Here is a 13,040-nt window from a genome sequence, read left to right on the forward strand (position 1 = left end):
CCCACTATAATTTAAATTTGCATTTCCCTGGTGACCAGGATGCATTGTGGGGCTCTGTGTGTGGCAGCTCCCTGGCTGGCTGGCTGCCACAGTCCCTCTGCTCACTGCAGAATGCCCCCACCTCAGGTTCTATGCTGCTGAGATCTGTATTGCTCTCAACTTCCTACATGAGAGAGGGATCATCTACCGGGACCTGAAACTGGACAACGTCCTCCTTGATGCTGACGGACACATTAAGTTGACAGACTACGGCATGTGCAAGGTGCCTGCCCTGCCCTCCCCCGCCTTGCCTGTCTGCCCTTGTCATCCCAACTGGGCACAGCTCAGCCAAGGCACCCCTGCCCGTAACCGTTCACTCCTAAGGGGCGCCACTGCACGCGAGGGTCACCCTCCTGATAACTGTGTCCCCACAGGAAGGCCTAGGCCCCGGTGACACGACAAGCACTTTCTGTGGGACCCCGAACTATATTGCCCCTGAAATCCTGCGAGGAGAAGAATACGGTGAGTACAGGGACCCATAGGAGGTAAATGTAGGCAGACACGCTACAGAAGTCGCTGCCACCTGGCATGTTCACCCGGAGCAGGAACCCGCCCTGTCAACAATAGGCAGGGAGAGCACCATGGCCATGTGACACCCAGAGACAACACACCACACCCCTTGGTGTCTCCCGGATGCCTGTTACCCCCTTCATACCTTCTCAAGCCCACCAGGTGACCCTGAACAATGTCCTCTCCCTGGCGAGCCAGGGTGGGGAGGATGAAAAGGAGCCTGAAACAAAGACAAGACAGGCCCCCAGGTTGACGGCCACTGGCCATGCGTGTGTAGAAGAATCATAGTATCCTTGGGTATGGTAGAAGTGCCCCCAGTCAGGATCCAAAGCAGAGGGCGACCGATCTGGGAAACCCTGTAGACACAATGGTATACGTCTGCTCCTCCTCTTTCTCCATGTGTGGAGATGGGGTGGCACACATATACAGGTACATATACATCCACGTGGTAGGGGAGAGTATAGAGCATGCAGTAGGTGTGTGTGTGTGCATTACGTATGAACACATACATGGTATGTATGTGCTTGTGCACCTACACACCTTTGCATCCTAGAGTTTTCTGTCTCGCAGGTGGGATTACAGACATGTGCTGTCTATCCCTGACTCATGTTGGTGGCGTTGGTGAAAGCAGTCATAAATGCACGAGTGTGCCAGCAGCGTGTGCAGATCACTGACCTGAGAGAATGACTGGGCTCCTAGAAGCTGCTTCAGTTGCAGCTGCTCAGGAACCAGAGAAGGAAAGATGGCAGGTTGGAGCCAGAAACCAGTCTAGAACCAGCCATGGTTCCAACCTGATTCTATGTGTGGTGGAGCAGATGTTCAGAGACCACAGGGATGGCCAGGCTGTCTAGAACAGAGCTGAAAAAAAGCAGAGAAAGACAAAGTAGTGAAGGCAGAAGGGACTATAGCAAACTGATTCTTACCTCAGAAAAGTGGGTTCCGGCCAGTTCTGTTTGGGCAGCACTGGGGATTGAAGCTAGAGTTCTCTCCCACTGAGCTGCGCTCCTCAGTGAGAAGGGGACTTTGTAACCTTAAATGAAAACAAGAAGAAAGCCGGTTATGGTGGCATGCACTCCAGAGCCTGGGGCAGCAGTCACAGTTTGAAGGCCAGCAAGATCCACATAATAATAATAATAATAACAGTAATAACCAGAGCAAAACAGGGTTCGTTCTTGGACCCATTCTGCATGTTTGTGCAGCAATCCCAGCAGAGCTGGCGGGCCGGGTAACAGCCAGGGTAACCCACAGTGAGCTGGAGGAGTCACAGCCACGCGCCAGCTCCGCAGCTTCTAAGGAAAAGGATGCCCGGCGGTCCAGCCGCCCGCAGAGATGGATGCCGCATCCTTTGGCACATTCACAGTCACGGGCTGAGTGTGTCAGCTTCCCAGCCACCTCCCGCCTAGTGACTACCCACTTTTCCCCAGGGTTCAGCGTGGACTGGTGGGCGCTGGGCGTCCTCATGTTTGAGATGATGGCTGGACGCTCCCCCTTTGATATCATCACGGACAACCCGGACATGAACACTGAAGATTACCTTTTCCAAGGTTGGTGGCCCGCAGCGTGTCCACCCCCTTTCTTCCCTCGTCAAAGGTGAGGTTGGGAGGCGGTGCCCAGGCTGGTGAAGCCTGCACAGAGCCATTCCTCCGGCAGAGAATGTGGTGAGGTGACCATAGTTCACCGTCAGTCACCTAGAGGGAGAATGCTCTGATGTAGCCAGAGCCCCCCTCTGCCCAGCCAGGTTCATTCCCTGTGGCCCCTGGTAGCCACCCCCCCCCCACACACACACACCCCACACACACCTTACTCCTGCCCAGAGTTAATGGCCTTTAGTATGCCCTCAGGGCTGTCCCTCAGCGCCCTCTGGTGACCGGTGCAGAGGCCTCCACGTGTCTGGGACCAAAAGACAGAGTTCAGGAGTCCTGTAGGCTTCCAGGAAGAGTGAATACTGCCAAGGGTCATCTCACTTGGGTTCTATCCACACAGTGATCCTGGAAAAGCCAATCCGGATCCCCCGCTTCCTGTCCGTCAAGGCCTCACACGTCCTGAAAGGGTTTTTAAATAAGGTATGCTCTGGCCTTGGTGACAGAATACTCTGGGAGGGAGCGGGTGGGCAGAGTCCCCCTACTGAAGCTGTTCTCTGTGTTTGGTCATAGGCGTTGGCACTGGGGCTCTCTGCACTCAGAGACTTTATTACTTATTTATTTATTGTTTCATGTGTATTGATGTTGTACCATGGATGTGTCTGGTCCCCTGGAACTGGCGTTACAGACAGTTGTGAGCTGCCATGTGGGTGCTGGGAATTGAACCCTGGTCCTCTGGAAGAGCAGTCAGTGCTCTTAACCACCGAGAGCCATATCTCTAACCCCAAAAGAATGAGAGTCCAAAGTTTGCTTCTTTTTTTTTTTCTTCATGACAGGGTTTCTCTTTGTACACCAAGCTGGCCTTGAACTCACAGAGATCCTCCTGCCTCTGCCTCCTGAATGCTGGGATTAACAGTATGTGCCACCACTGCCCAGTGAGTTTAATTTTTATTGATACTTAGCATAACAAACAGTGAGAAAGTAGCCCTTTGGGGAAGGGATCCCAACAGAGGGACGGTCACACCCCGCAGGACAGGAGGGCGGCTGGAGACAGTGAGCTCCCGTGGGGGAAGCTGGGTCATCCCATTGGGTAGGGGCTGAATCAGGGGTTTTCTTGGGAGTCCTGACTCACCGTTATTTGCACTCTGACCCCCCAGGATCCCAAAGAGAGGCTTGGCTGCCGGCCGCAGACTGGATTTTCTGACATCAAGTCCCATGCCTTCTTCCGCAGCATAGACTGGGACCTGGTAAGCCTCAGGGGTCTGTGAGATGGGTTGTGCCCGTAGTCAGAGTGGCCCCGTGTGCACTTGGGTGCCTGGTAATGGTATCTGGGCCCCGAGGGCACTTTCTTTGGTGTGGTTAGTTACCCAAAGCTGCCCAAACCCCATCTGTATCACTAGTTACTGGCAGGGTAGCAGGCACAGACTTTGAGCTTCTGAGTCGCGTCCATTCCTGATATTAGGCAGGCGGATCTCTTGTGAGTTTGAGGCCAGCCTGGTCTACAGAGAGATTTCTAGGACAGTCAGGGTTGTTACACAGAGAAACCCTGTGTCGAAATAATACACCCTTTTGAGGGAAAATATAAAAGCTAACCCATTGAGTAAATCTGGAACTTGCCTGGCTGTGGCACACTGGACACCCTCCTCCCCAACCCATCTTGACCTTTTCAGATGGCCCCCACCAGCACTAACGTCTAATCCCCGGGGAAGGATCTTATCATTTAACCAGCCACGTGTTTGTTGTTGTTTTTGTTTTTCAAAACAGGGTTTCGCTGTCCTGCAGCTCTCTCTCTCTCTCTCTGTTGACCAGGCTGGCCTCGAACTCATAGCTTTGCCTGCTTCTGGAATCAAAGGGTGTAGGCCACCACTACCCGGTACAACCAGTCACTCTATTTACAGGACTGTTTGTGTCTAGCGTACTGTGCGGAATGGGGAGGGACCAGGCTGCAGGGGCAGCAGGTGGTCAGGACAGGCGATGCCCACAACCCATGGCCCTTCTAGAGCCACAAAACCAGAACCTCTCGTTCACTCCCTTGTTTGGGTGTAAATGTCTATTCGGTGCATTGATGTTTTTTAACTTGGGGTGTGTGTGTATCTCTGTGTGTGTGTGTGTCTGTCTGTCTGTCTGGGGGGGTGTCTGTGTATGTGTGTGTATCTGGGGGGCGTCTGTGTGTGTGGTGTGTGGGTGTGGGTGTGACATATGGAGGTCAGAGGACAGCTTTTGAGAGTTGGTTCTCAGAGGACAGCTTTTGAGAGTCGCTTCTCCCCTCCCACGATATAGGTCTAGGGACAAACTCAGGCCATCAGTTTTGGCACCAAGCACCATTATCTGCTGAACCATCTCACTCGCCTTGATACTTAAGAACCAATTCTGTCAGCTTTTAATTTCATTTTCTAGCTCTGGTAGCATCAGAGGGAAGCCTGGGTTTCTTTCTAACTCAGTCTTGGCCCAGGCCCAGTAGTGGCAAATGTTACCAACAGGCTCACTGACTCCCCAGTCTTTGAAACCTGTTACCCCCACTCGGACACGGAGTCAGATCTAAGAGTGGGGTACAGGGAGAATCCTGCATCCTTGTTCCTCCTCTGAGCCTGCCTTGCCATGATCCGCCTTCTTCTGAGCCTGTAGAATCTGAGTTCTTCCTCTGGCCCTGGCCCTGGCCCTGGCCCTGGCCTCCCACATGGCATCAGTAGCTGTCCACCCTTGCCTCACCGTAAGAGAGTGGATATGGTATAAATAGTGTCTTATTTCAGCCCAGCCGCCTCTAGGCCGGCCAGCCAAGTGGTTCTGAGCAGCAAGAGGGGAGGACGGAGGAGGTCTTCCTCTGCATCATTCCCATGGCTCAGTGGTTCTTAGTACATCTTGTGGGCCTGGAGTCTTGTCACAGAGCCTCTCCACCCCAGCCCAGCGGACTCATGCCATGGGTCATCACGTCTATACTTCCATCCCCTTCCCTGACCATAGCCAACTGTGCTCTGTCTTGCGATTTGATTCACAACTCTGCCTTGAAAGGACGTCCATCCAGGAGGTGACCTTGCATTATGGCACGCTCCGCTCGGTGAAGCATCTTCCAGGATCATCTTTGTCGTGGTGATAAACATGTTACATGCCTTCACAGTTATCTGGTGTTGCATTGCGCAGATGGACCACGTGTTTGTCCACTCACCCACTGGTGGTCACGTGGGCAGGGTCCACTTCTGGTTCTTAGATTGTTGAGCGACCTGCGTAGCCTGTCTGTTGGGGCTCTTGTCTAGTTTTCTGGGGGATCTTCCTCCAGATGAGCCACTGTCCAGGCTGTCACTGGGTATCCCACCTCCTGAGGGGCTGTACCCCATGACTTCTTAGGACCTGAGGACTGCACAGCCCAGCAACAGCTCCAGGGATTACAGTGTCAGGACTGTTCGTCTGAGGGGGGAGCTCAGGTCTAGAGATGTCACCGTGGAACTCAGGATGCTGGTCCCTGGTGCAGGTCTGGTGCTGTGAAGGAGGAGACAGATGTGGACAGCAAGGAGAATCGGAACTGGGCCCTGCCGTGAGCCCCCCGTGACAGCACTGGAGAGGCTCCTAATCCCAGCCCTCCTCCCCTCGCCGACCCAGCCCTCCCCTAGCTGACCCAGCGCCACTCCTGTCAGCACCGTCAGGGCGGCCATGGTGGTAACTGGACCTGAGGCCACCTCTGCCATCCTCTTAAGATTTGCACAAAGCCAGCTGGCATGGGTCTCCTTCAGGGATTAAAGGCTATGTGGCCAGAGGAAAGCCAGGCTTGTCCCTGGTGTCCTCCCCCCGCCTTTTTTTTTGACCCTTGTGAGCTTGGGTTTTGAGAGACAGGAACGACACCCAAACTCCTGTAACTTGAGACTCTGGGACGCCAGAGCTGAGGAGATCCAGGCTCTGGAATGGCTTATTTATGGGGTAAGGTCCCTGTGAGTAGCCTGGTAGACTGGCAGGAGCCAGCCTACTACACCTGCCTCCTCCCTGAATTAACACTGTTCTTATGGCACAGCCTGTTCTAAGGTCCCCCAGGACCATCCTCCATCCTGAGTGCCATGGGGTAGAGGGCATCATGGCAGGCTCAAATCGTCATAACACTGGCTGTCCTCACAGACCGGGGGAGGGAAGGTTCCACCTGAATCCAAGGTTTCTGCTTCAGACAAGTCCAGGGGGGTGGTCTTGATGAATGTAAGTGGGTAAAGATACAAATGAGACCCTCAGCTGGACAATGGTTGTGCACGCCTTTAATCCCAGCACTTGGGAGGCAAAGGCAGGCGGATCTCTGTGAGTTCGAGGCCAGCCGGGTCTATAAGAGCTAGTTCCAGGATGGCTAGGGCTATTTCACAGAAAAACCCTGTCTCAGAGAGAGAGAGAGAGAGAGAGAGAGAGAGAGAGAGACCCTCTTCTGGGGACAGAGATCCATCTGCCTACTCCAGTGGCTGGCTGATCTGAGAACTACTGTCTGCATGGCAAGCCATCCCTGATAGCGACCTTGGCGCTACCAGAGCCTTTAAGCCTCACAGCAGCGGCCACCCACCCTAGAGTTTGGTGTTCAGGGTCCTCCCTGGACCTTAGCCGTGGGCTCGTCTCCCATCCCCCTCCACTGCTCTGGAGAGAGAGACAGTCAGAAGGGAGTCACCTGCCAGCCATCTATCTCTAGGGGTACAGGGATGGCCTGTGGGGCCAGTCCTCCTGCCCCGCTCTGGGATGTGAGGATAGGAGCATATGCTCCACTGAGCACACAGAGTCCATCACGGGCCATCCGGCACACCCTCCGCTGCCAAGTCTCCACCAGAAGGTTTAGATGGTAGCATGAAGACCGTGGGAAAGTTGTTGGACACAGTCCCAGGCAGGGTTGTGACTGGTCAGTAGATTGGTTCTGAGAGAAATGAGTCTATACAGCAAAGTCTTTGGAAACTTGACTAGGCTACTTACCACAAGGGTCTGTCCACAGACCCTCTGTCTGGTGCTCCGTCAGACATGGTTTGACAGCATGTCGGATCTTTCCAATGGCTGCAAATCCCTGACCCACCATGAACCGGACAGAGTTGAAGAAGCCATCTGGGCATTGCTACCCCCTGCCATCAAACCTACTGTGTTCCGGGTTACTGGCAGGTGCCATGGCAAGTCCACCCTGAGGAGTGAGTCAGAGTGTGGCTAAAACAAGCTTTCTTGACATCAGCGAGACCTGACCTGTGAGAGCTGACAGGAAGTTGATGGCCTCCACTCCTGCCCTCTGTCGGGCAAATTAAATGGGCCCAGACCAGTCCTCGGGTAAAGGTACTTCCCACCAAGCTGACAGCCTGGGTTAGACTTCCAGGATGAAATGGGAGCGCTGTCTCCTAAAAGTCGTCCTCTGGCTCATGTGTGCCCACTCACTCACACACAGTTAAATAAATGTAATATTTTAAAGTTTAAATAATAGGTCCAAGGCTTCTAGGAGAAAGACTCCAGAGAGGGAAGCAAGTAGGAGGACAGACTGTCACAAAACCCTCTGGTTTCCCAGGCAACCTGCCAAAGAAAAAGGAAAGGACTGAGTCCTTGGTCGTGGCGTGTGCCTGTGGCCAGGAGAGAAAAGAAAGGAAGATCTAGGGGGATAGGATAAAGGGCCACCCATTGAAGGCCCAGGCACGGGGCTCCAGGGACAAACAGGCAGTTGTGGGAACCACAGCCAGGTGGGGGCATCAGAAATGGGGTCACAGCTGCTGTGGGCCTCTCTGCCCTTAAGACTGAATAGGACCAGCTCCCCTCACTGCCCAGCCTTCAGAAGGCAATGGTGGCAACACTGTCCTGGCCTTCGGGGCATTTCTTTGCTTGGACACTAAAAGTCAGCATAGCCTGTGCCGTCCATGTACTCTCTGCTAATCTCCCTGCCCACAGCAGTGCTGGGAAAGAGTCGCCCTCTGAACACAAGGACAAACCTCACAGGCTACGCAGTCCCGGGTCTTCTCTTGTCCTAGCAGGCTGGGACCCTCGCTTGCTCTTAGTCTCTTATTCAGCCATGAATCCAGCCCTTCTCCACACCTCCATCCATTTTTCTCGCTTACTCTCTGACTCACCCACCCATGCATGCTGTGCGCCATTGTTGGGTGAGGTTTGTTGTTTCTAAGAATACAGAGATGCAGCTATAACCAAGACACTGAGCCAGCATCAGATAGACTAGAGGAGTGTTAGACATCAGCTCCCATGCCAGCCACATGTGAGGTCAAGTGCAGATGCATGCAGTCTCTTCAAGGCCTGCAGCCCTAGCTCAGGCAGGGCAGTGGGGCTCATAGGACAGATACATACATTGTTCTGGGACCAGCTGTCACCCACCTTCCCCTGGAAGAGCCGAATGAATGCTGGAAAGAAAGCTCTCGCACTGGGCACCGAATGCTGAGAAATACCCTACCTGTGTTGCCCCTGTGTGGCCCAAGGACCCTGCTTGATAAAGAAGAACAGCTATATATTTTAGTTGGTTGATTTTTGTTTTTCAAGATCAGGTTTCTCTATGTAGCCCTGGCTGGCCTCGAACTCACAGAGATCCGCCTGCCTCTGTCTCCCGAGTGCTGAGATTAAAGGTGTGCACCACTACCTGGTTGAACAGCTGTATTATAAATAACCAATCCTGCCGGGCAGTGGTGCACTCGGGAGGCAGAGGCAGGTGGATCTCTGTGAGTTCGAGGCCAGCCTGATCTACAAGAGCTAGTTCCAGGACAGGCACCAAAGTTACACAGAGAAACCCTGTCTCAAAAAAAACAAAAAAAAAAAAAGAGAGAGAGAGAGAGAAGAATAAGGAGAGAGAGGGAGGGAGAGAGAGAGAGAGAGCAAGCAAGCTTCCAGCCACTGGCAGTAACATTGTTCCCCTGGCACATGTCTCCAGGGCCTGTACATCCATCACTTTTTAACTGAAGTAGACTTTTCCTGGCATTGGATATTTTCTCCTAGATTCTATACTTTGATGGGGGCGGGACTGGCATTGAAATGCCAGGCCTGTTGAAAAGCTGAGCTTCCCGTTTTATTCCGTGATTTATGTGCATACAAAGACGAGAAGAGGGCAGAGGGTGCTGACACCCATCTGACCATCTCACTGTCTGACACGCCCTTGTCGATATTCTCAGCTGGAAAAGAAGCAGGCCCTGCCTCCCTTCCAGCCCCAGATCACAGACGACTATGGCCTGGATAACTTTGATACGCAGTTCACCAGCGAGCCCGTGCAGCTGACTCCAGATGACGAGTAAGTCCCGGGCACGACCCTGCAAGGCTCCAGACCTGGGTTCCTGTTTCTGCTGCGTGGGCTGGTGGGAAGGATAGTACCCGAGGGAGGGACACGGGTGCCACTCTTCACCTCCTCCCTGTGCTCCTAGGGACGTCATAAAGAGGATTGACCAGTCTGAGTTTGAAGGCTTTGAGTACATCAACCCGCTTCTGCTGTCTGCTGAGGAGTCCGTGTGAGGCCATGAGCGTCTCCCTTGTGGACACGCCTGTGAATGACCCTGTCACTTTACCCTTAACCACAGCATATGCATGCCAGGCTGGGCACGAGGCTCCGAGCAGCCAAGGAGGGATGCTGGCCACCGAGACCGCAGAGGGGCACCCAGCAGGCACTTCTGGACAGAGCAGTCTCTTGTGTCCAGGCCCCAGAGGCTGGCTTTGTGCTGGAGGAATAGCTTCCTGTGCCCGTGGCAGCCCTACCAGAGGGCAAGACAGTCACGCCATTTCGAAGGTGCACATTTTCCACAGAAACAGAACTCGATGCACTGACCCGCTCCAGGAAAGTTAGCGTGTAATGCCCTGAGGAATAAAATGTACCGATGATGTCGAAGCTTCCTCTGCTGCCTTTTTTCTGAGTGGCACCCGCCTGATGTCCCCAGCGCAGCCCCCACGTGAGGAGGAGCTGCGTGTTCCGAGCAGGCAGAACGTAGGCAGGGGACGGGCACCCAAGTGCCTGCAGGAATGCACTGCAACGAGAATTGTTACAGATTCGGAACTTTTTTCTAAATCCCGGTAAGTTTTGTTGTTAATATTTAACATGTATTTTCATACCCAGCGCAGCTAGCCATGGTAGTCCAAGGCTGCAGTGACATCCTGGCCAGGTTGGTGATGCTGTTCCCACCAGCCCCGTGGACTCTGATGGGGGAAACTGGATTATAGCGATTCTAAAACATTGCTTACCAAAGCACCAGTAAAACCAAATAAATAGGTAAATAAATAAAAAGGGAAAGAATAATTGAAAACTAAATCCGCAAAAAAAAAAAAATATATTTCTGAAAACACTAGCCAGTGCCTCCAAGATGTCTTGTGTTATACATTAGATTTTTTGGAAAATATTTTTATCACTAATACTCCAGATTAGAAAAATTTAAAGACTTGTGTGACGGACCCTAGCCTTAACGTGACAGAATACCCATAATCCTGTACTCTTACTGAGGAAGCGTGTCCGCTTCCATAACTGTTGTGCTCGGCCATCCTCCTCCTCAGATTAGAGGCAGTCAGGAGGCTAGCCCAAGGCTTTCTGGAAAGAGGTTAGCTAAGTCCTCAGGTCAGGTCAGGTCAGGAGCCATCATTTAAGCACCTTGGGAGTGGGCCGGAGACAGACGCCGCACTACAGTGACGGAGTACCCCAGGTCTCCCTGAGCCAGGCTGACCCAGGTAGCAAACAGGCTACATACCCCCCAACCCTGCCAGAGCGAGACCTGGCATCTCCACACGAGGCAGGGTGGAGTCCAGTCATGGCTGCTTCATGCAGGCCTCGGGGGCTGGCGGCCCTGTTGAAAATTGAAGTCAGAGAAAATGAAAACTCAGAGGCGCTGTCTGCCATGCTGCCCCGTAGCCGCCCGCAGCCCTCGCCCCAATGCACTCAGGTTTCTCAGGCCATCGCCATGTCTGGCGCTGAACACATCAGAGCCACACCCAGGTGCTGGGACAGAGCAGACAGCCCAGGCTTCTGGGTGGCTCTGTAACACCCATTGAACGTGGACACATTTCAACCAGCACTCCTAGTGTCCATCAGTAAGACTAACTCCCAGCAACCGGTCAGAAAAAAAAATGCAAACACAGCCTAAGAGCCAATGTTTGGGCCTCCCAGTGGTGCCCAGCCCAGCCTGGGGATGTCCAAGTGGCTGGAGCCCCAATCTGAGGGCTGTGCGGTCACACTTGCCTATGAGCCACACTGCTATGATGAAGAGCCCACAAGTGGTCCAAGAGCAAACTGGCTCCTGCTAGCTCCTTTCCTCCCAGTGTGCTGCCTAGGGACAGCAACAACTCCTTTGCCCAAACAGCACAGGGGCCCTTGGTTTGTTAGAAATGGGGGTGTATACTTGGATACTGCCCTATTGCCAAATGACTTACTGGTTACTGGTTCGGCTGCTCATGTACAAATGTGTGAATAATATTGTGCCCACCAGAAGGGGAGATTTTTATATATAGTAATTTGTTTTATAAACTAAAGAAAGTGAAGGATGTATTGAAATGTGACTGGGGGGTGGGGTGGGAAATACCCTAACGTTTGCAAACGGCTCCGGGCAAGAGAGCGCGTGTCTTTTAACAATGGTTCGCGAACACTGGTGACTCTCACGATTGTAAAGCAGTAACCATGACCATGTGGTTTTGTACAATTGATCGGTGGAGCCCATCGCCGGCCGGCGTTCCTTCTGTGGATGCTGTTCTCGCCCTCCATGGCCAAGGTCGTTCGTATTCTTGCACATCTATTAAAAACTTTGATGAAAACGCCCTTACTGTTATTGTGTTCGACGTAGGCGTCTGGGGAGAGTGAAGGGTTTTACTCTGTTCCCTAGAAGTCCCTTCCTAGAAGACATTTAGGCTCACAACACAAAACAGAAGAACAAGTAAGTGTCCCAGATACTCAGTGCCACTGTCAACATCCCCATGAAGTGAGTCCGTCCTCAAAACTGAAGACGTGAACTCCTTTGCCTTCCCCTGCCAAGTGCTGAGACTCCACGTGGCCACCATATCCAACTCATGGAAACCGTTCTTCAAAGGAAAATACGGATTTTCTGGTTAACTCGAGCTTTCAAGCCACGCCTACCGCTAACCCCAGGCCAACGCTAGTTTCCGTAGACAAGAAGGTTAGACACGAACAAATTTAGTAGTGGACATTGTAATCCCAGGACTTGGAAGGTAGTAACAGGAAAATCAAGTTGTCCTCAGCCACACAATGAGTTCAAACACAAAGGGGGAAGGAAGGGTACCAGGCTGGTATTGGAGCCCCTATCTAGAATCTGGGCTTTAGCACAAGAAGAAAAAAAAAACAAAACTAAATTTGCTTTTGTATGTCAGCCACATTTCACGTGTGGGTGGCAAGATGTGGCCCATAGCGCTCCCTTAAATTCCATTCTTCAGGAACCGATTTGATGTGAAGTGCTCTGAGCCCCGCCCCTTAGCGGTAGGTAGGGTTGCAGAAACCCTACATGCTGTGGAAGTCAGATCTAGCTGCCCAGGACACATTCCTTGCCGCCCAGTGCCCTACTAGAACCAGGGGTTGGTTCAGGCTGAGCAAATGCCGTGCCATAGGTAGACACCATGCTTCCAACATGGTTGGTCCTGGAAACCAAGGTGCCAACTGAGTTCTGGTGGAGGTCCATGTCCACTGGGGTTCCTGTCTGCTAGGCTGCTTGGCCCTCATGACCTGTCACCTCCCTAGGGCTCCATCTCCACACCACTGTCTCTAGGGGTGAGGACCTCAGCACAGTCAGTGAGAGCGAAGCTTTCAGCCTGCAGCACTGTGTTTCTGAATGGAGAGCTGAGTGCATTTGGGGAAGTAAAAGCGTGACTGGGGCTACTGACAGGCTTCAATGGTTAGGACACACTGCTCTCGCAAAGGACCCAAGTTTGGTTCCCAGCAGTTCAAAGCTGCCCATAAAACTACAGGGAATCCAACACCCTCCTCTGGCCTCTGGGCAACCATATTCACATGCACATAGA

The 13,040-nt window shown here is 52.8% G+C and overlaps 1 protein-coding gene across 2 annotated transcripts in view; it reads left to right on the forward strand.

Annotated features, from left to right (window-relative positions):
* LOC121448043 (protein kinase C zeta type) overlaps window positions 1–9,921 on the forward strand; it is a 104,840-nt gene extending 94,919 nt beyond the window's left edge. For both annotated transcript variants that reach the window (XM_041651642.1, XM_041651643.1), the window contains 7 exons: window positions 127–262; window positions 414–501; window positions 1,974–2,093; window positions 2,533–2,612; window positions 3,287–3,376; window positions 9,218–9,333; window positions 9,464–9,921. In XM_041651642.1, coding sequence (XP_041507576.1) covers window positions 127–262; window positions 414–501; window positions 1,974–2,093; window positions 2,533–2,612; window positions 3,287–3,376; window positions 9,218–9,333; window positions 9,464–9,551 — 718 coding nt within the window. In that variant the 3' untranslated portion in view covers window positions 9,552–9,921. The remainder of the gene's footprint in view (window positions 1–126; window positions 263–413; window positions 502–1,973; window positions 2,094–2,532; window positions 2,613–3,286; window positions 3,377–9,217; window positions 9,334–9,463) is intronic.
* Window positions 9,922–13,040: the final 3,119 nt, after the last annotated feature.

Source organism: Microtus oregoni, unplaced genomic scaffold (assembly GCF_018167655.1).
Source record: "Microtus oregoni isolate MIOR12 unplaced genomic scaffold, Mior012 000005F_ref0000423, whole genome shotgun sequence".
Taxonomy (NCBI): Eukaryota; Metazoa; Chordata; class Mammalia; order Rodentia; family Cricetidae; genus Microtus; species Microtus oregoni.